The 26,663-nt window shown below is 37.9% G+C and overlaps 1 protein-coding gene and 1 long non-coding RNA gene across 2 annotated transcripts; one reads left to right on the plus strand and one right to left on the minus strand.

Annotated features, from left to right (window-relative positions):
• Positions 1-1,685: 1,685 nt before the first annotated feature.
• LOC126811490 (uncharacterized) lies at positions 1,686-14,690 on the minus strand. The gene is made up of 2 exons (XM_050537157.2): positions 14,238-14,690; positions 1,686-3,225 (listed from the first exon to the last, which is right to left on the minus strand). Exons 1-2 carry the CDS (start codon positions 14,415-14,417, stop codon positions 2,563-2,565), a joined length of 843 nt encoding a protein of 280 aa, XP_050393114.1. The 5' UTR covers positions 14,418-14,690; the 3' UTR covers positions 1,686-2,562.
• Positions 14,691-14,738: 48 nt separating this feature from the next.
• LOC126811492 (uncharacterized) lies at positions 14,739-19,492 on the plus strand. Its single transcript, XR_007675613.2, has 3 exons — positions 14,739-14,832; positions 15,003-15,173; positions 19,282-19,492. It is a non-coding gene; the product is annotated as an uncharacterized LOC126811492 (long non-coding RNA).
• Positions 19,493-26,663: the final 7,171 nt, after the last annotated feature.

The raw sequence follows: 26,663 nt of genomic DNA on the forward strand, positions 1-26,663 counted from the left end.
ATTAGTTCAGCTCTGAAAGAAGGTCTCATTACTCCCCCGTCATATTGGTTGGGGTCATAAATGCGCTGCTGTGACCGTAAGGCTACCAGAAAATGCACAAGGTCGCCGACAAACGCGAGAAAGTGTCCCAAAAACTTACAAACTTGAAAAAAGTCGCGTTCTTACCGCGACCTGTGCGATTATAGTGTATACCGCGTTCGCACGGCGCGCCCGTCGCGACTTCTCCGCGCTTTCTATTGGGATCTTTTAGCTTGGCAACGGCGATCATCGGCGAACCCGCGGCGCTCTAACAAAGCTCATGGGGTTCTTACCACACGTCATCCACGTGTATCGCGACTACACGAGTGTTTCTACCACGTGATCAGGGCGACTATAAAAGTGTATGAACTTTGACTCACCTATTTTTATAGCAAGTGGCATATGAAAAGCATGGTCGCCTCGTGGTTGTATTAAGAACTCCATAAACGCAGTAAGAACCCCATACGATCGCCACAGGCGCACTGGGAACCCCGTGTGGATGTGGTGCAATCGTGGTGAATTCATTGTAACATCGCCATGACAACGTCATAAGGACTCTGAACGTTGGTGGGGGTCGTGGCAGATACGCGAGTGTCGTGGTGAAGACGCCTAGAGAGAGAGAGAGAAATGGGGTTTAACGTCCACACAACACAAACTAGGTCATTTCAGGACTAACAATTTTATTTCAATAATTCGCTTGGTCTTTAGAAGTGGGAGGAAACCGGGATACCCGGAGAAAACCCACGAGGTTGGACAGGCGACCCGACTCCTTGTCACGTACAACCGGGGAATCGAAACTACGCCAGTTCACTCAATGACAGACCTTTGGTACAGTGCGCACGTGCTAACCATTCGTCCATCCAACTGAAGACGACTAGAAGTGTGTACTGCGCGTGTACTACGTTCATGGAGATGTTACCACACTTGTCTCGCGACATTCGCGACCCCATCGCGTTTTCACAGCTTTCCTCGGCGATCATTGGCCACCATGGAGACCACAGCATGATACCTGGCGTTTCCACCAGGTTTTTACCACGCTTATGGCGATCTTGACGCGCTCTGAGACCATTTTCCGTCGCCGTAGCAGCGCAGTAAAGACGCCACCCCGGCCTGACAGGGGTATTACACTATCGGGCGAGTATACACTACGAACTAATATGTAGTTAAAAGGGTTAATTATAATTGGGGCGATACAAACATACAAATAGAAGTTAGGGCACTGGACTTGACTTGTCAGGGGTGGGCGGAAAGGCCTGCTGTCCAGACAAACAAAATTCCCGACCTGAATTAAAGGGGTGGGGGGACTGACTGGACTGCTCCTAAAAATAAATTGGTACAAGGAATCAATTTGTCATTATATATGTTGTATATGTTTGTGCCAAATAAATAAATCTATCTACCATACTGACCTACAGATTGCACTAAGTGTGAGTGTGGCGGAAAGTGACTGGAAAAGACCCGTGACATTTTCAGCCAGGTGCCGGATGCAAGCTTAATCCGGCGCTGCAAAATTCCCATACCCCGCATTGCATACGTAACCACAGAAATAAAAAATTAACATATGTTTGTATGAATATTACGGAAACATTTTTTTTTTGGGGGGGGGGGGGGGCGAGACATGAAAGCCCATGAAAGCAAGTCTACAATCTACAGATGAGGCTAAATAGTTCCATTTTGTCTTAAATATTTATCAAAGTTCGTTTTAGATCTACATGTATTAATAACGGTATAATATATACAAAAGTCATGTACAGTTAGTTATTAAAAAATATTACATCTGGCACTATAGACTATACTGAAGTTTTTTTTTCAGTTTCGAGCATATGGTAAAGTTTTACAGAAAAAATACAATTAAAATGGTAATCTGCATTGCTGCATTCAACAATATTAACAAAGGTCTACAAATAAAATTATATATTATATTTACACAACAATTAAAGTTATTCTTTAAAATATATATAATATCACAAAATATAGTTTTTAGTTGTAGTTTGTGTAAAGATGTCATTATTAAGTTCAAGTTGTAAAAAATGGCTATTATAATATAGTAAGCACATAAAACCAAATATTGAGAAACTTGGGATTGAATTAAAAGATGTTGTGTGGATATATCAAGATATAATATTATATTGGGTAGGCAGCGAAAATACAATTTCTGATAAATAAAGACCGTGCAGTTTGTATTTAGAGTAGATCTGAGCATTGTAATTTGTAATCCATGATGTTCAGACAACAAATAGCATTTTCTGGATTATGTTTGGGTTAGACCACCTAGCAAAACGCATAGAAGTATACCAAACGGTTAGCTTTATGAACTAAGATAAATGAAAGTAAGCAAATAGTCCTATATTAAGCTTCATATCTGTATGTTGTTCCGTATATCAGTATATTCGTTTAACGGTATAATACCTTGTACATCATTCATAGAAGTGAACACAATATCAAACAGTGACAAGTTATTGCTTAAGCAATGTACTATATAGCTACGTGATATTAACTCTATATTCTTTTATAAATAATACTGAAAGCAATAAGATCCCAATCCTATAACAAAAAGGTCAGACACTTCAAAAGTACACACAGACCAACAAAAACAGTCAAAGAAGAACTTTTTACATTTGAACTCGCGGATATAAAATTGTCGTCAGCACGGCCAACGATACCCCAGTGCCATTTGGAATCTGGTGGTTCAAAGTACCAAGGTCGTTTTTCTTGAACTTTTCCTACAACGATTTCGTCGTAACCAATGGCAACATCGGCACATCCATAAAACTGTTCCTGTGCACCGCAACCTATACCGCCTTGACCATTATTACAGGTACCCCAACTATTGCCTGAATTATATTTCCACTGAAACACACACGCTGAACATTTTACATCTTTAGGTAAGCGCAGCTTGACTTCTACTTTTCCGGCTTTGTCTGGAGCTGGGAATTTGGTGTTTCCCGTTCTCGTTACTATCAGGGTGTGGCCATCTAAACATTCCTGGCTGACCTTTTGAAATGGATTATCATTGGGACAGAGCTTGAATTCGAAGTAGCCTTTATGAGTTGCTGTCAACTCAACAACTGCGGTTATATCCTGCCCAACTTTATATTTTCGAACAATAATTCCATTGGCATACTTTCCTCCGGGTTCATTGTCACGTGGTCCCTGCCATGGGTCGCCACAAACACCGCACTTGCCACCATTTTGTTCCCATTGCACCTGAAAATATAGAAGGGTTCATGTGATTGTGTAATGAAAAAACAAACGGTATACACCGAGCACTGACAAACAGACAAAATGTTATTGTGTGTATATCACAGGATGTTTCACGTTAAATTCTGAAATATCTTTCTATATTCAGGAGAAATGGTGATCAGAGAAGACTGATGACAGCCACTAATATTAGACAAATTAAATAGTAAAACCGCCTAACAGTGTTTTCATGGACGACCTGACGATCACAATGGATATCCATATATCCAAGCATGTACTAGATGAAACAGCGTCGTGAGCGAAAATTAACTCAAAATCCTTAGTCGTCTAGAGAGGTGATATTTTTAGTTAGTCGGACATTACATCAAATTCCCATCTAAGTGAAAATGTATAGTCATGCCTTACTAAGAGAGGTGCGCAGAATAATAGCAGATCTTTCACACTGAAGTAGGATTCGGGGATTTTCTTCGGGTCACACAAGAGAAGTATCCTATAGATGATTTGGGACATTAGTAGCTGGGAGCAAACCAAGAAAACCACTATAGCGCAGTGACTAACCACCGCTATGAGGACCCCCATCCCCAAAGCGTATTGATGATGCTGGTGATATTGCAGCCCATACCATCAAAATACCGTATTAATGTGTCTTTTCAACCAGAAGGAATTTAAAGTGCCACGGTGCTCACAAGATTACAAAATCGTCGACAACTAATTACTTTAGATCAACCTGACAGCAAACGAAAGTGTCCGTCTAAATTTACCTTCATGTGTGTAACTTGGAATAAAGTTTGGGAACCCAAGCTATACTTCGCACACCATATTACTTGCAAATTTGACAGCAGAGGCAATCGGGAACACAGATTGGAAAAAGTTTTACGCTATAAAAAAATGCCCACGGTCGATCTTCATATATTAATGACTATTAAAAAGTTGAGAAAAAACCCTGTTAGACCTATATACCCATGGTTTTTATGATTGCTAACCACGCGTGACAGAGATTGAATAGGCAATGCAACATGATTAGCAAAAAAGTTAAAGGATTGGTATATATGCACATAGAAAACACTTAAGGACGGGTAATATACATTTAACATACAGACGTGAACTTTACGTCATGTAATATATACATAAACAAGAAAAGACAAAAATAATACTGGACGACACGAACATTTGACGAAACCGTTATACTAATAAACACACAAATATAAAACTGGACTAAGCGCACACAAAACAAACGGACGAACATTAAACAAATAAACATAGGATGTACATATGTATTTATATGGGTCATTTCCGTAGGTCTGGTCTGTTTGTCGGGTTAAATGGCAAGGAGGTGCAAAGTCTTCCTTGGGGTTTGTTGGTGAGTGTAATATATATCACGTGATAACACTTTAAGTAATATCATACAGGTATAATATTATCCGTGTTGAGAAAATTGTCTAAGGAAGTTTAGTATTTTTCAAGCAATTGACGAACAGTTGACGGAAACATATTCACTATTATGGGAAAACTCCTCCCTTCATCACTTCTTAACATGTTTAATTTCTTTACCAGACATTTAGAACGTAATATGTAACTCATAGCCCTAAATGCGGTCAAGTTATAAAACTCGTGTTACGATGACTTGATATTATGAAGATGATGGGCACTACGAACATAAATTATTGACATGGGTTTGTAACCTATAGCAAACACGCGTGATATAATCTCTCAATTTTTACATAAAAAATATGAAATAGACAATGGAAAACAAAGTTTTATAAAGACGTTTTGATCATTTTCTTTGTTGTTTTTAAATAAAGTTTCTTGGGCTGAAGTTTTAGGAGTTTTAGACTCTAGATTAAAGAAACCCAAAGACATAACAGAAAAGTTACAAGTTGAATAGTCCATAATGGACCGTACCAACATCGTGGTGTTTTCTTTAAGAATATTTGGCCTACGCGACTGTTTCATTGTTTTAAATTCCAAGTGTCAATATTAACTGTATGCGAAGACAACAAATTCGCGCGTTTTTAGATGAATGTTGGTTTATGGAACTGGATCAGATATGAACCAGGCATACTATATTTCATAACAACTTTAGCCATAAGCGCTCCTTCCTCATGGCCATATTATTTCCACCTAAAGTCTGATAAACGAATAAAAATGCACTAAAGGCTACAAATGTATTAAACAATGTGACAGGTATGTCTTTAGTTATTCAGTAGATCTAATTGTCAACGTTTAGCTAATATTTACATAGTGGTGTAATACAAATCTCACACAAATAACACCCTGCCTGTACAGCTGTAGATGTATATACATGTACTTTCATGCGCCTATGCAAACCAGACATAGCTGGAAAATTTACATGAATCGTTCAACATTGTGCTTCTATTCATTGTTAAATATACTATTCAAAAAAAGTAGGGGATATTTGATTTTTAAGTGTTATTAAAGTCACCTAATGAAACTGACGAAAAAACAAATTACAAAATGAAATGAAGTTCACATTCATCGATTTATTCCAAATGATCGTTAGACTAAGTAAGGCACAGACTGACCATTATAAGGGTAAAATGATACCCGGGGTCAAACAGCAAAGTTACCACAGCATCACAACCAAGTCAGTAACGGGTAAATCCTCCTCTGTTTGCCAAACAAGCATTGATCCGACGTGGCATACTCCTAATGAGACGTCTAAGGTCATTTTGGTCCAGATTGTCCCATTCCTGTTGCAACGCAGCAGCAAGTTCTTGGACATTGGCAGGACGTTGTTGACGTTGACGTAACCTCTGTCCAAGCATGTCCCAGACATGCTCGATGGGGGAGAGGTCGGGACTCAGTGCTGGCCAAGGTAATGTGGTGATGTTCTGTTGTTGGAGGTAACCTGTAACGATCCTGACCCTGTGACATCTTGCGTTGTCATCCTGGAAGATGAAACGGCGGCCATGACGTCGTGCGAACGGCACAACATGGACTGCCAAGATGTTGTCCCGGTAGTACTGGCCTGTAACACGCCCTGTAACAACATGTAAAGCCGTTCTTCCAGCAACAGTGATGCCTCCCCACACCATAACAGAACCACCCCCAAATCGATCATGTCTGATGACGTTAACGTCTTGGAAGCGCTCGTTTCGACGACGCCACACCCTCCTACGTCTGTCCAAAAAATCAACAGTGAACCTTGACTCATCTGAAAACATCACATTGCCCCAGCGTCGATTATCCCAGTGTTGACGATCCCTACACCAACGACGTCTTGCCTGAATGTGATGATCTCTCAAACAAGGTATCACGCGAGGACGTCGGGCGCGAAGGTGACCCCTATGCAGTCGATTCCGAATCGTCTGGCCACTCACTCTCACACCAGTGTCTGTTTGAAGACGAGCGCTGATCTGATTTGCTGTGATGACACGATTTCTCAAGGCCAAGGTACGGATAAATCGATCCTGGGCTTGAGTTGTCGCCCTTGGTCGACCTGAGCGTGGTCTGTCCTGTACAGATTGTGTATCACGGTATCTGGACCATAGCCTGCTTATGACAGACTGAGAAACATTCATCGTCCGCGCCACAACCGCCTGTGTTGTGCCGATCTGTAGCATGCCAAGGGCACGTAACCTTTCATTTTGGGTAAGCCGACGCATATCAAAATTTGTTTTCTGGTCACTAAAACAATTAAACTGATGTTTCCACCTTGGAATTCAATGCCACAATGACTGTAACATTCAAAGTCAGAGTCGTGCAAATCTTGGGTTGGACCCCCATGATGATCCCAAGCATCACCTGCATTCCATGCGGTAGCTATTGGTGCGTTTGGGCGTCACATGTAACTGGAAATGTTTCTTCTGTTAGGTTCTATAGTGACTTTTTTCGTAGTCATTTGCATATTTTAGTATTATGCCCCCAAAATCAAATATCCCCTACTTTTTTTGAATAGTATAGAAACAAAAATATTTTATTCACTCATATAATATAATGTTCTATTTCAGTCGCAACGCTGTGAATTTGGATGGATGGGGCAAAACAACCGGATTTTCAGACAATGGTAATGTTGTTGAAGGAAGTATTTTTTTTATAAAGTAAACGTTCGTTCCTAACATTTTTTTCTACATATGATGATGTGCGAGCTCAGCTATACAGACAAACATATTCTAGCAAATGTTTTATTTTGTATTGCATCTCCAGTACCCAGTGCACATTTTTGATTGTTACTATTATTTCGAATTTCAAATGAATTGAGCACGGTATGAGAATCAACAGACGAGAAAACTAAATTTATTTCAATATTTATATTTTCGGAATTTAGCTTAAATAAACTTGTTAAAACTCAGGTTAAATACAATGTAAAAATATGGAATTGTACGCACTGACAGTTTAACAATTATTTATTCAGCATTTTAAAAAATCAAAAGAAATGGGATTAATAAAATGTTATTTAGTTCATATCGCCACTCGTGTTATCTTTACTTTTCCTTTTCTTATGGACAGTTCGTTAGTTACCGGAATCAATCGTTCATGAATGCAACTTGATGGGATTGTTCTGACGTAGTCGAACTTGCTATACAAAATCATCGGTCAGTTGTCATGATGAAATGACAGTGACTACAACATGACCTAGAGCCAAATACGCGTATTGAACTCTTAACACTATCCTTTCTGAAAATAAATATTAAGCCTATTCATGCTATACTGGTGTATAAATTAAGGTAAATGAACTGGCAATATTTCAATATTTGTTCAAGGTGAAAGTAAAACAGCGTCACTTGTTAAAATATTGATAACTGATGAAAAATCAATTTAGGGTATTTGCACTTTTCTATATATATCTACAACAGTTGCCATGCCTTATGATCTTGAAGGAAGATATAAAAACGTGTGTAATAGTAAAACGATGACACGACCCCCAGGCCATGAATAAAACTTGTATAGCGTACAAATTTGAAATAAATATCATTATATAGCATTTAGCCTAACCGTAAATAAAAGCCTAATTGATCATGGTGTGTTCTGTCCTAATCAATTTAAAAGAGGTCGAGACAGAAGGAGCTTTGTATAAGATGTAGGCCAATTAACAACGAATGCTCTTTCAAACCTTCAAAACCAATTTAAATTGTGCAAAGTGAGACACGTCTAAATTTCGGTGTGAAACTCATAATATATAGAGGATATTTGTCGTTTTAGAGTGAATAACATATTTTATTTCATCGAGAAGCAAGAAAACTTATATTTTCACGAATGCGTAGCATGAGTGAAAATATAAACGTTTTCTTGCTTAGAGATGAAATAAAATATGTTATTCACGACAAAACGACAAATGTTCTATTTATTTTATGATTTTACAATCATTTTAGGTAAAAACAACATGGACTACTTTGTCCGCTTCTAGCCAGTGGAATAACACTTTTATTTCACTGATAAAATGCAGTATTCCACTATTGATCATAAAATAAAATATATTATGAGTTTCACACCGAAATAATTATACAAATACATGTAGGTTATGTTATGCGTTGTATTAAAGCTGGACTCCCTAATCTGAAAGCCGAATGACAACCAAATGACAAAGACATATCTAAACAAAATTTCCCCCTTTAGGCCAACAGATTTTATTATTATATTGTTTAGAAATTTCTAGTTATTCGTCATGTGGTTGTCATTCGTCATTTAGGAAACTATGGCGACAGTCCTAATTGTTCATGATTTTCAGTCATATGCATGTATACAATGTACATTTGCAATTATCTCGAAAATAAACACCCTAATAATAAACCTTCATAGCAGATATGAGAATGATTCGCCGAGAGCAATACAATTCCGATTTTACAGCAAGGAAATAAAGAGGATATTTTATATAACAGGAAAATGGTCACTGTACCACCCATTTCATTCATTTTTTAATCAGTGTTAAAGATAGGTTCCCAGAAAAGTATTTATCGGGTGGTTATTTCCAATAAAAGTATGGCAATTTTGGTATATATGAAAGCAGAAATATCCAATTTTATTTTATGATCAGTAGTGGAATACCGCGTTTTATCAATGAAATAAAAGTGTTATTCCACTGGCTAGTTGTTTTTACCTAAAATGATTGTAAAATCATAAAATAAATAGAACATTTGTCGTTTTGTCGTGAATAACATATTTTATTTCATCTCTAAGCAAGAAAACGTTTATATTTTCACTCATGCTACGCATTCGTGAAAATATAAGTTTTCTTGCTTCTCGATGAAATAAAATATGTTATTCACTCTAAAACGACAAATATCCTCTATTTACTAGAAAAATACTGGATTCACTGAAAAACACTTATGGAGCGCATACAAGACAAAAATGTAAGGGTTTCCCTAATCGACAGACCGACGATTAGGAGTGTCTGAAAAAAGATGCGGGCAGTGGATAATCCGAGAATTTAATTAGGCTTCAATATTTGTAATAAATAGTCTGCGATTGAAGACAACATCGTCTTATGTGTATGTAATGAATTATCCTCCGACTCCCCACCCGTTGCTAGGTACCTAGAGAGGTTAGTCACTGACACAAACATGACCGCTTCTGATCGATTTTTTTATAGTAAGGGCATTCCCTGACAATTGCAATATTTTGAGAAGGATTTGAAGCAAAATTATGATAAATTAATTAGTCCAAATATATAATCAAATCACCCAGTTTGTACGCGGGAATATTCGCAAAAAACCCTGGCCTGTGTATGAAAATATTCATATCAGTATCAGCCCGACTTGTATATTTTTAAAATGTATCCCAATCAGTTATTTACGGTCTATACGGAGTTCAATAAATTGTAGTATTTTTATTCACTTGTTGAAAATCTTCGATTTTGACCAGTCTGGATATGATAGAATGACCATACTCGTCCATAGCAACCATTATTGTCAGACCAGCCTTGAAATGAAATTTACTTATTATCTTTCAAATACACTCACCAACTCTGTTTTTTGTGTGGTTCAGGTGTGTTTCAATAAGCCAATAGTTTAATTTCATTGTTGATGACATACAAGAAAAAATTCATGAAGATTTCCTAGAATAAAGTTTTGAGGTGTAGAATTTTTGGCCACTGCAAACAGAGTCTAGCACCCAGAAAATATTCATTCGCAGTGAGTCGCCTAGGAGATTTAGAGGACTGTTATACTCATTCGACGCCACTTTTCAACCAATCAGAATCCAAGAAATTTGCATTTTGAGCTACAATGTGTCTTTAAGATGATTGATAAACAGGTATACATCAACTAAACAGCGTTGCCATGCAACGATCCTTTGAAAATTTTGTGAAAGGTCCATTATTTCTGTCAGAATTTCGATACTTTGTTTTCGCATTAGATTTAAAGGCAGTAGTATGGACTAGGAACCGAGCATGGCGTTATCGCCGACATCTTGGAATTGGTTTCTCAATCGATGCTCAATTGTACAAGGAACAAGTATGCCAAGTCTCATGTCGATCGTACTTGAATTGACAGAGCTTTAGACTTTCTTTGAAGAGCGTCGCCCCCATGCAACAAGAAGATTAGTGGCGCTCGGGACCCAGTTTCTGTACCCCAAAATCCCCCAAAATCTGTCCTTCAGAGCGTTTGTAAAGATAGTGCCGCGACGGTTAGGGGTGTCGACAATAGACTACGTGTAATGTGGAGGTTTAAAAATGTTTTAATATTATGCAGCACAATATAACAACTTCCTGTAGGCGTTAAGATAAAAATGTACAATGATTTGTTTAGGGTCAGACGATATTAACATCTACACGTATTGACCATGTTAAACTAGTATATGCATGTAAATAGTTAACAACCTTGTTTATAATGTAACTTTAACTGTCATGTACTACATTAATATTATTACATATATACACATACATTTGATTAATACGTCTAGCCACTTTTATTGTACTTGTACTTCTTACACACAGACGAACACAGAATAGTGAATCTTTACATTTTGAATAAATATTTACTTCACGAATACGAATATTGTACTTTCTTGGAAAATACGAATCCTTGTTAAAAAAAATGTATCTCTTTTTGCTGTATGTATAAAAGCAAAGCAAACAAAAAAATGAATGAACCTGAGTGTTATTTTGTTTGAAGATGCCTAGAGGGGTCAACACCTAAAAACATTGTAAGAAAGGGGTTTTTGATGGTTTACCCCAGAAACATGCTGCACATTCTTTTATTTAGAGATTATATACCCAACATAATACAGCAAACTTGGTAACTGAACTAATGTTTTTTTGGGGTCAATATTCCGTTTGACGATATCCTCAGTTGTGTTAATGGTCCCTTATACCATTTTCGGATACCCCCCCCCCCCCTAACTTGCTTTATTCTATGTAGAGCAAATTGGTAAATAATTTTTTGCACATTTATTTGTTTGTCTTGCTTCACTTATCTTCCATGACAGCGGGTTATGGGGGTAATGCAGAGTATTCGTAAATTTTTGGCTCGAGGCCACATATTCAAATGATGAAATATTGAACCCAAAAACATTAGCTCCGTTACTAAGGTTGCTATATTACGATGAAGCAGTACAGAGTTAAGCCTATTCGTAAACCTGTGTTCTCTGACTCCAAGGTTGCGTGGTGTAGGGGTATCCACCCCAAAAAATTTTATAAGGGATCAGTGGAAATATCTTCAAATGAAAGAATGGCCCAAAAAACATTAATTCATAATTATGTTCATAATTATTTAAAGGGCCTAAAAAACCAACAATTTAGGATTTTCTTGTACATTGATTTGGTGAATGTCGGCCATTTTAGACTTTACCGCTTTCAGGTACCTAAATTTTCTAGATGTTACAAAGTACACCCAAATAAACGCAAAAATGCATAAAAACGTTTTCTTACAATTTGCTAGGGGTAAAATCATAAATTAACTGGTCTAGTCTTCCTGTTTTGAAATTCAAGTAATTACGTTGTTTTTTCAATATCTTGGTATTCCCAAATATTTCATCGAAAAGACGGGCGTGTTCTCATAAAATAACAATGCATGTCTGTGCATATTTCTAAATTTAGACACTTCCGTTATTTTTTCAAATAAGCTTCAAATATTTAATACAGCGTAATAGAATGAAAAGGGAAAAATCAAATGACTTCCCTCTTTTTCCAAAAAGTGCAATTTGTTACTTGTTACATTTAAACAGTTTGTGACTTGCTTATTTTCGACATTCCAGTCAAAGAGATATAACAAAAAAATAACCCCGAGTGGATCCAGCCAAATAAATTCATTCTAGCATTTGTAGCTTGATATAATACAAATATACTTTTTACTTTTTTATGTTGATTGTGCCTTTTGAGATTTTATAACACGTTATATAATGTAATGACAAATCAATAGTAAGTTGATTGACAAAATCTTTGGGACCTTTTCTTTTTCAGAGAAGAACCCATGGCGAAGTGGACTATAAACTGCTACACATAAACAGTTTGTGACATATTTATTTCCGTTTCATATGTTCGCACAATATTGTCTGTAGCGCAGTTTTGATTTCTTGGCGATATAGTGCGCTATGAGGGGAATTTTTGTACTATGGCCTACTCTTATATCGAATTCCAACTGTCAAGCGATCTTTTACGTGAACTCCAATGTGTACACGGGACCTCTGTTTTTTTTATACCATCCGAACGACTAGACAGTTGTTCTTGTCAGACCCTCCGTCCTGCATCACTGACAAGGGGGAACCACGCCGGAAAATCTGGATGAACTTTCTCGGCCAATGCAGGGATCGAAACCCGACCTCCAAGCTAGCGAGGCAGCGTCTTACCAACTTAGCCAACGTGACTCCTAACGAATTAGAAATACCTATCATTCCCTGCATTGAGATATAAGACAAAAGAAAGAACCTCGACCGTACCCACCCATTTCATTTCGTCTAGCTCTTTGAATCTTGATATATACAAATATACTTCTAAAGAACATGTTGATCGCGCCTTTTAAGATTTTATAACATTTTACATAATATAATACATTGACAAGTCAGTAAGAAGTTGATTGCATATCTATGTGTACAAACAGGTCAAGCAAAACTAAAATTTAAAAAAAAGCACATTGGATGTTTATACATGTATGTATAGTTTATAAACGACTGGCCGATCGAACGATGCGAAACAATTTGAGATTTTCCAGCGTGGTTTCCCGATGTCAATTGTGCAGGACAAAGGGTGTGGCAAGGAACAGTGTCTCTAGATGTTCGGAAAAAAAAACAACCCCAAAAACAATGTCCCGTGTACACGTCGACGTGCACCTAGACGAATCCTTGACAGCAGCATTTCGAAACAAGAGTAGGTCGTACATGGATTAAAATACCAGCGTCATTTAATAATTACTCACAGGGCGGAGGGGATTTGAGAATGAACAGCGTGAACTCGTTCGCAAGAGAACGAAAACTGATGCCCCGTGTGTAGTTAGCGAGCACATAAATGAACCCTTGCCAGTAGGAATTCGATGAAGAATAGGCGGAAACGTCGCTCATCGGGCAAAATTAACCATCAGGTTGGTGCAGACGACGAATTCCCCGCAAAAACATTTGGGGTCATGAGAGAACGAACCCTAGCGAATTTCGTTCAGGAGTTACATTCCTCCCCACCCCCTCCACACCCACACACACACATAATACTTCTTTCACGTACAAGTATTTAAAGAATTTTTACGAAGAATGGTCAGACGAAGGTGTTATAATTATTGTTACTTTATTTATAATAGACGCATCAAGATGATGATGGGAAATCAACAAGAGCTTTTGATTGTGTAGGGGTTTGAATCAGAAATAAACCATTGGAATCTATGCGAAGTACTGTTAATATACAGGCCATTTTAATTATACACTCTAACATTTACCTCACATTAAAGCAAATTAACAATTTGTAAAAGCAAATTATGAGAAACCAAACGTTTTTTTTTTTATTAAACTTAAAGTGACTTCTGATCGCACCTGCCATTTATCTGTCAATTATTATGTTAGCCCATGACAGAACGATCTAGGAATTTGTCATTAAACCACTGTTGATTGTTATAATATACACGCTAAAACCGTCTTACCTGCACTCCGCCACAGAATAGCTGATTATCATTATAATTAGGTGGATTTTTAAACCCTTCTCGCCACATACTAGATCTTGATGGTGGATCTAATAATCTTCCATGACCAAATACACCATTCATCACCATATACGTCAATGTAATATAGCAGACGACCATCTCTAGTTGACAAAAAGCCATATTTACTTTTGAAAATAGTTCATTAATTAGAAATAATTCGTCATCTGAAATAATATCAACCTGGTTAACGCCTCTTGATTATCTATAATTTACTTCCTGGGCTTTAAAACTAGATTAATTCGCAATGTTACTCACTCCACAGTGGTGTATTCACAATCCCAATGTATTTGAATGGAATGTAAACATCGACAACACAGAAGAAGTTAAATGAATGTGTCAACCGTACAAAATTTCTAAATTCGTCACCACCGATTACACCCGTGGGCTTACAAGTAAATAAACTAACTATATACTGAGCTACAGGTCTGAGTCAGTCGGTTAAACAACTCGTCAACGACTGGTCGTATAACTGATGACAGACAGCTAGATTAACGGACTGCAGTCAAGTATTTGATTTCCTGGTTCGTTTAAACAGGTAGACAACAGACATAAGGAACAATAGCTCTGTTTAACAAGTTCAATATAACATTTATGTGCGCTATGGAATTAAAATAAAGACAAATCTAAGGAAATGAAAGAAACATTAGGATTATTTTCTCTGCATTGAGCTTGTTCTTTATTACTAGTATTCAAATTATTTTGCAGGTTTTTCCATCCAATCTGAGGAATGAGAGAAAGCCTAATAAAAAAAATTAAAAGGAAGAAAATAGAACAATCTACACAAATATTTGTGACTGTCGTTTATCTATCTGTTTAGGGTTGGTGGCTAGTGGACTACACTAGGGCTGTCCCGAGGCTGAAATTTGGTGTTATGGGGTAGGTAGCTCGGACCTTGGAGTAACATAGGCCTGGAGGCGATGGACTACAACTTCCGGTTCATGGCTACACCTGTGCTACGCCGGTTCAACCGCTATTAGGTTATAATATCGCGTTATTTAGACTACTCCCCAGTCACCAATACAGATGCAAAATCATAAATAATATACCGTTTTCAACGGCACAGGGATTTAGCCACCACTTGCTCGTGATTACTCTATTCGGTCATTTTGAGCTTAACATACGGTATAGAATAGGATCGATAGGTGCATGGAACGGCAGTAGCAGCAGACTTCTCGAATTCGAACTATACTATACAGTGCATATCCTGATCAGCGCCGCAGGCACCTCTTTACTGACATATACCCTATACGTGTGAAGTGAGACTAATTCGACATACCCACAAGTCATCATATTGAACAATTACTTATATTACCGTTATAATAATTTATATCAGAACTCAGAAGTACGAATTGGGTTTCATGGCTGAAACTTCTTCTAATTTTCAGATAAACTGATGCTTTAGTGTGACAATCTATATATAGATGACAGAGCATTCCACGTGGAATATAAAATGTCATTAAGCATGACAGTTCTAGATTTCACAGGATATCGAAAATAAACGCTATTTTTAAAATGTATTATGTAACATTTAGATAAAGAGCTGACAGTTCTCGCTATAATAGCTAAAGACTGGATAAGGAAAAGGTAATATACTCAGTATCTGGTGTGTCCACCGCGAGTGTCAATAACAGTAGCACAGCGTCTGTACATGAAGTGGATCAGACGATTGATGAACGCCATTGGCACCTAGAACCACTCTCTCAGAAAGGCCTGGTGCAATCCATCGACTGTCTCGAAACGACGTTATGAAGTCTCCTCTGAATTTCATCCCAAAGATGTTCAATCGGGTTTAAGTTCGGACTAAGGGCTGGCCAGTGCATAACGTTGACACCGTTCTGCTGTAAAAAGTCCCGAGTAACTCTGGCGGTGTGGGCACGGTTGTTGTCATGCTGGAAAACGTTGTGTGGTAGGACATGGGGTCTGAGAGCTTGATCGATGTAGCGCACTGCTGTGATGCCGCCTCGTCTCCCTGGACCAAGATTTTGGAACACCACAGGACCCACTCTCTGGTTCAGGCCGATTCCACCACAAACCATTATGCTTGGACCTCCCCATGAGTCTCGTTCCATGACACATTGGTCAGAATAACGCTGGCCACGTCGACGCCATATTCTGGTCCTGCCATCTGCAGTTGATACGCAATACCGACTCTCATCTGTGAACAGAACAGTTCTCCACTGCCAGTTCTGGTGTTGTTGAGCAAACTGTAGACGTTGACGTCGATGGCGAGGGGTGAGGAGCTGATGTTCTCTCGGCGCACTGCGCACTGTATCGGTACTGATGGTTCTTCCGTGTGTTCCCACTGTCTGACGTGCTGTCTCAGATACCTATGTGAAGGGATTCTGCACGTGCTGTCGCACAACATGGCGGTCTTGTCGCCTTGTGGTAACCCTTGGTCTACCAGTTCGGGTGGGGAGGGGGGCATCCGTGGTGTTGGTGGCCCGAATGCGTTGCTGAAGCCGGTAGATGGTCCGAACATTGACCTAGAAGTGATTGGCAACGGCTTGGGCAGTGTGGCCAGCGCCGAGTCTTCCAAGCGCCTGGTTCCTCTGAGCTGTCGTGAGTCGTGGCATGCAGCTGACGTTGTAGTGTGAATGATTCAACCAGGCATGGGGGTGAATTTTATAGGGCTGGTCACGGCGAACAGCACGTGCAGCATGAGTTACATGTACATGAAAATCATGGAGAACATAATACCATCTCAGAAGTCAGGTTGCGTTTTTGAGAATATTTCCTGGGTTCAATTCTGTGTTTGGGAAGGAGCCTTATTGCTCAGGTAAAGTTGTAGATGTGGTCACAGAGTAACATACCAACCCGATGTTTCTTTTGCTGCTTAGTAAACTTTCGGTCAAATTGATTCATTCTAAGGCCCAAAGAAAGTCCTACAATAGACAGATTTAGCGCTTATATAATATATCTATAAGTGTCAAGAAATGGAGTTTGGACTGGGGTTTACCTGGCTGAAATATTGTCATAAAATCTGCAAAATGATCTCTAGATTAACTGGATTATGTAACTTAAAGATACATTATAGAAGATTAGATAAGGCGCTGACAATTCTCACTATAATAGTTAAAAACTAGATAATATAAAGGGAATAGGCTGAACATTTAAGTCAAATTGCTTCACTCTAAGCCGAGAAAACCTTATTTTAAAATCACTGTAGCCTCGATTGTAATTGTTACCGCTGTTACGATAATTAACAAAATCTCGATTATCCGTTTTGCGGTTAATCATCAAAGGGAGTTGAACGGTAGATCGGATTCAAATGCAATGAAAATCGGACAAATAAGATGGCATCGAGAGTTGATTATGGTCTGGATAAGTTAATTAATGTCTAAAGAAAGACCCGCAATCGGCAGATTTAGCTCTTGCATAATGTATGTTTAAGTATTTCTCGTCTCAGTTCCCTCGACAATTGGACTTGCCTCCATTATTGCTGAAATCGAAAATCATATGCCAACGTGATTTCAAATGTTTTACAATTCAGATATGAATGAATAGAACGCGCACAAAACAATATTATTTGATACTCGCTAATGGGGATCGATTCGTCACACTAAGGCATATCTCCCTGAAAAAAACTAGGCCGCACACCATATAGGAAACCGAGATATTGCCATAAACGCAATTCGGATGACTTGGTTGGAGAGGGCGGGGAGGGGTGGTGGTGGATGTTTTGAACACTTACATGTCCTTTGGAGTGAGACCAGGTGTCTAAAGTTTGAATATCTGTAAGCCGAGGTCTCGGTCTATCGCTTGATTCTGATGCATAAGTGCTGACATAGGACCGTGAACTTGGCTAGCCCCCTGTCCGGCCATTTGACCTGGAAAAGGCAGTTGCAGGGCTATTGGTCCAATGTTCTGGTGCCAGAGTTTCAGGGCCATGCATCAGTACCTTGGGGCTCCGGTGCGACCAAAATGTCGTTTCATTTTTTTTTAGATCCCCTCCCCCTCAAATTGACCCTTGCAGGTCACATGGTGACCATAAGCGGGCCAAACCGATTCCAAAGGGTCAGTCGACCGGGACCTCTGAGGGTTAAAACAAGTTCGCCACTCGACTCCCAAGGGTCGATTTAGTTTAAGAGGCCGCGATCCGATTCGGGATGGTCGAGTTTCCTCCCCTTTGACCAACCCAGTAAAAAACTGAGAGGTGATATTTACCAAAAAATGGCGTCCGATCGCGCCGGGGTTTAGTGACCAAATAGATAGACCCCACATTAATTTGTTCTCTCTTTTTTAAAATGGCCAACCAAAAGTAGTGACCTTGACCTGCTAGGGGCCGCGGAAATATATCGGTCTTCGCCCACTAGCGGTCCACCAAGTAAGACCAACGACCACTGTACTAGAGATGTTAATTAAATCTTCGCTAGCTCATGTCATGGACTAATATGTTCATTTTTCATTATCCACGGTCAACTCTTTATCTAAATCTTACATAATGCATCTTTAATGCCTTTATTTCAAAACTAGCTAGATTATTACAGTTAACGTTTTCTGGCTAATACTGTGGCGAACGACCAGAACGACAAGACACTGTTTATTCCATATAGATGTGGCAACGTATCACAACAGCCAATAGTCGATTAGGCATATGTTATCGCCTGAGTAACCAGAAATGAAATGAAATGATATGGGGTTTAACGTCCTACTGCTCTGCTCCTAAACTGCTAATGAAGACGGGCATACGCCTAACAGTGTACTATGAGGGAAATTTTGCCCGGGCAGCGGCATATAAAATAATCTAATTATTGTTTAATATACCCCCCCCCCCAAAAAAAAAAGTATAATAATTAGGGAAATACAAATATAAATCAAAATCTCTAAACAATAAGTAAATAATTGGTTAAGAAATAATATAATCTATTCAATTGATGAATTATTTAAATTTTGACCTCGTTCTATGTCCATTATAAAGTATTATGTTACCCAAACACAACTGGCAATAATATAAACATGTGAATATTTATATCAATCTTTGTAGGCTTTTCTGGCAATCTCTAGAGACTGGTATCATCATATTACAGTATACGTATTTGAAACAAAGATGTAGATATGAGTATGAGTGGTCAGTATTGAGAGCCGGCTACTTAACCCTAACTCCCATCCAGGAAGAGGGAGGTAGGATTTTCCGCAAGTCCCTTGATCGAATGGAAGTGTTTACTCACTATTGACCTTACATTGTAGAATACATAATCATGCATATGATATAAATGAACAATTATAACAATAGAATCAGTCTTACAACTTCATTAAAAAAAATACTATTTTGGCAATAACAATAGATTATAATTTGTCTAATTTAACATCAGATATTTTGATTACAATAACAAAAAACAAAAATTTTCAATAAGGACCTGGTAAGGTTTAGATGTATGACGTATAGTTACATCTTTACTAGTATGTTACTTTCAATTTGTGTAGCCTATCTTAAAGTAGCTAAGTCTCTAACTCAACATCATCCAAAACCTTCGACAATGAAAACACAAATTATTTGTCAATTTTAATCAACATTGGTGTTGTGATCTTACCGGGCTTCTGATATCCAATATTTAAGCCAAAATAAATATTTTACGATTGGTACACGAATCGTGTACCATAATGCGTTTCAGCGCAAATTGTAACAAGCGACTCGAAGAACGAGGTTAGACATATTCCACAAGTCTTGTCAAACGGTGACCCCATATTCTTATCTGGAGAGCATGCGCAATAAATACTATCGGTGTAGACTGGAATAGACGCTAGAGATTGCCATTGGATTGAGACTTCTGGCGTATTTCGCCGAACATAATTGCTTTGAAATTAGAGTAAAAACGGAAACGATTGAATGTAAATCAGTTTATTTACATTCATATTACATTATCATATACGTTGCCACGCATTTGTGTCAATTTGTAAGTTCCAAATATTAGCGATTTAGCTCCTTTAAGTTTAACGTCGTTGGATATTAATGATCAGCTATTGCCTTCTGTCTTGATAATCAACATTACATGGGAGGTAACTCTTGTTTTACTAGACGGTAGACCACCAGTGATTTCTATATTGACTTTAATGTCAAGTAAGGGCTTCCTTCAATGGCTTCCTTTGTGGAGAACGAGCACATTTGGTCTGCTAGTATACTACATTAAAAGAAAAAAAGTTGTTTCTCTGATGGAACATTAGAAGTTTACATACATTTTTTTAAAAACTTCTTTTTGTTTGAAAGTATTAATATGTTTATGTGTATTGTGTTGTGTTGTTCATCGTAGACGATCGGTGGGGGACAACTTCAACTTCTAGCTACATCACTGCTCCTGGTACTTCTAAAATCAAGAATATTCACCAAAACTTTACATGTCACTCTCATAGTGGTAGGAGAGCCCCCTTTTTTTATAAATGAAATGAAATGGGCTTTAACGTCCTACTGTTCTACTACGACTGGGCTAATGAAGATGGGCATACACCATACAGTGTGCTATGTGCTCTATGGCCTAATCGTATATCGAATTCTAACTACCAAGGGATCTTTTACGTGCATGCCAATGTGTACACAGGACCTCAATTTTTCGTCCCATCCGAACGACAGGAGAGCTGTCCTTGTCAGGCCCTCCGTCCCATTTTTTTATAGACAATATTGTGTTCATAAATGAACGGTATTGGAGAACAGACATGGCCTATTTAACCCATCTCCTATAAATATAAACAATTCAATTTTAATTAAAAGATGTGCAATCATAATCAAAAATACTGAAATTTACACGTTAAGAGTTTTATTGAATACACATACATATGTATAATGTGATTCACTATAAATTCCTAATTTTAAAGTCTTTGGAATATGTCGAAAATTGTATGACCCAGTTATATTTTTGGTCCCATGAAGTGTGTAGTGAAATAAATACTGGGGACACGAGAGGTATGAATCGTTTACATGCATCTGAATGTATAGGCGGCAGAGTTTTAAATAATGTTCGGTATCCTCGAAGTTATGACCTCAGTTTCCCGCTAGATTGTCAGAGATGTGTCGAAAGTCAAAAGTCAAAAAGTTGATAGTAGAAAGAAATTATATCCATAATTTAAGTAGAATTTTGACGATTTAAAATTGAAAAACTTGCTGTTTCTGTCGATTTTAATAATGCATAAAGTTGTAGGTTTCCTCAACAAAAATACCGTTTAAATGATACGATTTTTGCATTTTGCTTTTTATTTTCTGCTTTTTTCTTTTGATTTTCTACTTTTTACTCTAGATCGCATTGTGAACCCGATAGCCGCCATAAAAGAGGGGAAATAGAAATAAGAATGACCGAAATAAACAAAGCGATTATTGACCGAAATTAAATTTTCGAGTGCACAGCTTCAAAGTAAATTATCTAACTGTGACAACATGTTTAACGATGTGAAAGTCTTAGTTAATTTCATTGAGACATGTAGAGTTAACCATAACACTATGGTGTCTAACAATTGTGATTTTTTTTTATTTAAGTTTTAAAAAAGGGAGACAGACAATGATGAGGATACGTGACTTTGGAGTTTGAATTTAAAGGAACAAATCCGAGTTATTTGCGTGCTATTGACGTGAGAAGTCAACCGTTTAACGAGAAAGAGACTATAATGAGGAGTCACTTTAATGAAGCGTGTATTCTTCTGTCACAAGAAATCTAATTCAACAGTTACTACATAAGTTTAAAAATTGCCCTTTTTTCTGACTTGAAAGCAAAAGTGTTTAAGAGAATAACATCAATGCATTTAGGTTCCAAAAGCGACAAAATCTTGAAAGACGAATTTTAATTGCATTCTGGAAAATCACAAGAAGAATTGTCGTGAAAAAAGACAATAATTACGCCTTTATACTTTTATGCTTTATAGGATGCGCATAGAAATAATTATATTTATTGCGAAATAATTAGGAAATGATCGCAACTGGGACATAGCGTGGCGTGGGAGTATGTTTGTGTTGTAATTACCCTTTATATAAATGGCATCACTAAAGCATAGCAATCCAATCAATGAAATACCGACAGATAGAGGCCCGCAAATCCAAACAATTGTCTACGCAGATGTAGAGAAAACAATAATTTTTTTAAAAACAGATTTGATAAAATTATATTGCATTCTATTAACATCAAAGGAAAATATAATAATATGCATGGGTATTTTTGTTTATACTTTCTGTTTTTTGTTCAAAATTTATCATTATCGGTAGAAGGGGTTTATAACAGATTCCAAGTAAACCACATGTTATTTTAAACGAGGCATCTTCTGGAATCCTCTTTTGACACAATGAGAGATGTGGGCTTCAACATCCACTCGTCTTTATTTCAATAATTCACGTGTCCATAAGTCTATATAGGAATGAGAGTATACCTGAGGACCCCCCACCCCCAACAGTCCCAGAGTGCAGGAAATATCGTTTGCGGTGGTCTAAATTTCAAAATGAATTTGGGCTGACCATCCGACCGGGCGCTTGAGACCCTGGCGCTCTCGGGCCGTGAAGTGTGTTGCCTCCGTCCCCGGGATTGCTTAAATGCCTAATACGTCATTATTAGACTTAATAGGCTATGCACTGTTTATAAAAGATTTGTCGTTTGCAAAATAAACAAGCATTTTCCCACTTTTGCAGGACGGGGAGCCGCGGTGGCTCAATGAGTAAGACTGGCCCACTAGCCTTCAGGTCTCGGGTTCGTTCTTGGTATGGCCGACAAAATTCCTGGAGATTTTTCGGTGTGGTTCTCCCTTGTCAGTGATGCAGGGTGGATGAACTGACAAGTAGTTCGGATAGAACGAAAAACCGAGGTCCCGTATACACATTGGCGTGCACGTAAAAAAACCTTTGACAGTTGGAATTCGAGTGTACCGGGAATCCTCATATTTAAGCCCTGCCTTTATTAAGCCCATGGGCTAAATAACGAGTTTAAATTTTGAATTTAAGCCCATGGGCTTAATTTATTTTAGAGTGGTTTCCCTTTTAAATTTTCAAACCACATGTGAACTACGGGCTACGAGATGTTCTCCTGTCACACTCCAGTCTTGTACTACCAGGTGAGGACCAACTCCGTGACGCCGTTCGAGGATTCCAGTTCAGATGAGGACATTGATGGGTAACGGATGCTCACCATACTAGTAAAAGCTAGCCCTGAGATCTGATTTGTTCAAAGAACTTTGAAATTTAAAGTTCATGGACAGTTTCTTTTTGTATTTCAGAACATTTATTTGACGGTGTGTCATTTGTGTTTTGTGTTTTCAAAGCCATTTTTGTTGATGAATTTGATTCGTTCCATTTAAAATTATAAAAAGAACCCAAATGTTTGTCGTTTTTTTCTCTTTTTGAATTTAAGCCCTGGGCTTAATTTCAGAATTAATGTTTCATCACTGACATGGTCAAATTCGAAATTAAGCCCAGGGCTTAAATACGAGAATTCCCGGTATGCTGTAGCGCCGCTTATCTGGTCAAAGTTGTCCTCATAGCACATAACATGGCTTATGATCGTCTTCATTAGCCCAGTCGGTGCAGAAAAGTGGGAAGTTAAACCTCATTTCATTTCTTTTATAATTGATCGCAACGTGCTGCCGTGAGCTGTATAATACGTGCTTATCTCGAGGAATTGTAGGCATGGGAGTTGTGCGGGGTGTATTATTTCTTACAAAACGCGGTAGGATAAAACTGAAATAATGAAATAATTATTGTTATAGTACAAACCATAAAGTTCCCATATAAACAGATAGTCTATAAGTATTGTAATTACTACCTGGTGATCTATGCTAATTCATTGGCATAGCCTGTGGATATATTAAGCGGCGTTCAATGGGTTTAAAAGGTCTTATTAATGTATCGGTCTCAAAAGATGGAAAGCTATGACATAACAATAGATTATAAGAGTAAGTACCCACATGATGGGTTTAAAAAAAACAATAGGATGGCATAATCTGATGACAAAAAACACATGTAACAAGGTGTCATGATTATATTACAGAACAGGTTAATTACCAAAGATGAAGTAAATACAAATGTTACCAGTATATCTCTTTGAAGAGCCCCATTATATAATTGTTCAAGACAATAAATAAAACCCCTCAATTTTTTATTACCTGTTATCTGTTCTCTTTGAAGCATTATTGGGGCCACTATGGATGGCTAAATCATTATTGGCTAAGGAAATGTATTTTTCATTAGCTAGTTGAGGGTCAAGTTAGGTCAATTAAACACAATGTTCTTAAAAATGTTGTTAGACCATACAGTAGTGTAAAATTTTAATTATACTGCAAATGAAGAGGTCAGAATTAAACACCGAGAATCAAGAGTTGACTACTAGAAATATAGACCTGATATGCCTTCTCTTCTATACGTCTGCTGTTGTCTGAATGTAATGGAAATAGATTTATGCTACCGGTCGAATTGATTACCGCAGAATTGTTGTTAAACTTTTGTTCGTGAGGATGTAAAGATTCAAATAAAATAAAATACAATGTTAAGATAGATATTACTGACACGACAACCTTAAATAATTGATAGCCACAATCACCTGATAAATAGACAGTAATATAGATGTGTGGTCATTTAAAAAAAAAAACCAGACTGGTCCTTTAAGAAAATGTTTTATGTCATCATCATCATCATCATAATGATCACTGGTTAACTTTGAAGTCCAGATTTTAAAGCATCAACAAAGATATTTCAGTTCGGAAAATACATGCTCTGCATTCATTGTAAATGATAGATGACCATACTTAAAATAAAAAAAAGATGTAATTCAATAATTACTGTTTTGAAATTGTGTTTAGTATCTGTGAAATATTTGGATTGTAGGTGCTATTTTAGAAATCAAATCTCATTCTATTTAACTAGGATGGGAATTGTGAAAAATATAAAAGTGTCGAATTGAGCATCGCTTTTTTATACGCCCACATTTTCATGTGGACGTATATTGTCGTCGCCCCTGTCCGCCCGTCCGTCCGTCCGTCCGTCCACAATTGTTTGTGAACAGTCTACGGGTCACAATTTTTATCCGATTTCAATGTAACTTGAAATATAGGTTTATCACCCTAAGATCTCGGTTCCTTTCGATATTGGCATCTATCGGACCGTAACTTCATGGATTATGGCCCCTGATTGTACGAAAAATCACGTTTTTGGCTTGTGAACACTGTAGAGGTCACAATTTTTATCCGATTTTATTGAAACTTGAAATCTAAGTTTATAACCCAAAGATCTCGGTTCCTTTCGATATTCGCGCATATCGGACCGTAACTTCCTGAATTATGGCCCCTGATTGTACGTAAAAACGCGTTTTTAGGCTTGTGGACCCTATAGAGGTCATAATTTTTATCCGATTTAAAAAACCGTATTATTATATCACCGTTAAACCCTAAGGACGGCTGAGTTCGAATTTCGTGAAAATCGGCCCAAAACTGACAGACAAAATGGCCGCCGTTCGTTCTCAAATAGCGTAAAAATATGGTATATCAAGGTTGTGGACCCTATAGAGGTCACAATTTTTATCCGATTTTGTTGAAACTTGAAATGTAAGTTTAAAACACAAAGACATCGGTTCCTTTCGATATTCGCGCATATCGGACCGTAACTTCATGAATTATGGCCCCTGATTGTACGCAAAAACGCGTTTTTTGGCTTGTGGACCCTATAGAGGTCATAATTTTTATCCAATTTAAAAAACCGTTTTAATATATCACCGTTACACCCTAAGGACGGCTGAGTACGATTTTCGTGAAAATCGGTCCAAAATTGACAGACAAAATGGCCGCCGTTCGTTCTCAAATAGCGTAAAAGTATGGTATATCAAGGTTGTGGACACTATAGAGGTCACAATTTTTATCCGATTTTGTTGAAACTTGAAATGTAAGTTTATAACCCACAGATCTCGATTCCTTTCGATATTTGCGCATATCGGACCGTAACTTCCTGAATTATGGCCCCTGATTGTACGAAAAATCGCGTTTTTAGCTTGTGGACCCTATAGAGGTCATAATTTTTATCCGATTTAAAAAAAAACCCTATTATTATATCACCGTTACACCCTAAGGACAGCTGCGTTCGAATTTCGTGAAAATCGGCCCAAAATTGACAGACAAAATGGCCGCCGTTCGTTCTCAAATAGCGTAAAAAATATGGTATATCAAGGTTGTGGACCCTATAGAGATGACAATTTTTATCCGATTTTGTTGGAACTTGAAATGTAAGTTTATAACACAAAGATCTCGGTTCCTTTTGATATTCGCGCATATCGGACCGTAACTTCCTGAATTATGGCCTCTGATTGTACGCAAAAACGCGTTTTTTGGCTTGTGGACCCTATAGAGGTCATAATTTTTATCCGATTTAAAAACCAGCGGCTGCCAGGCAGGATACGCCCACATTTTCGAAAGATGGAT

This window comes from Patella vulgata, chromosome 2 (genome assembly GCF_932274485.2).
Source record: "Patella vulgata chromosome 2, xgPatVulg1.2, whole genome shotgun sequence".
NCBI classification, from domain to species: domain Eukaryota; kingdom Metazoa; phylum Mollusca; class Gastropoda; family Patellidae; genus Patella; species Patella vulgata.

Bases quoted from the DNA above. Each gene is read 5' to 3' on its own strand.
- LOC126811490 (XM_050537157.2), bottom strand. From the start codon at position 14,417: ATGGCTTTTTGTCAACTAGAGATGGTCGTCTGCTATATTACATTGACG. The intron at 3,226-14,237 runs GTAAGACGGTTT...CTATATTTTCAG, and splicing joins TATTCTGTGGCGGAGTGCAG to GTGCAATGGGAACAAAATGG.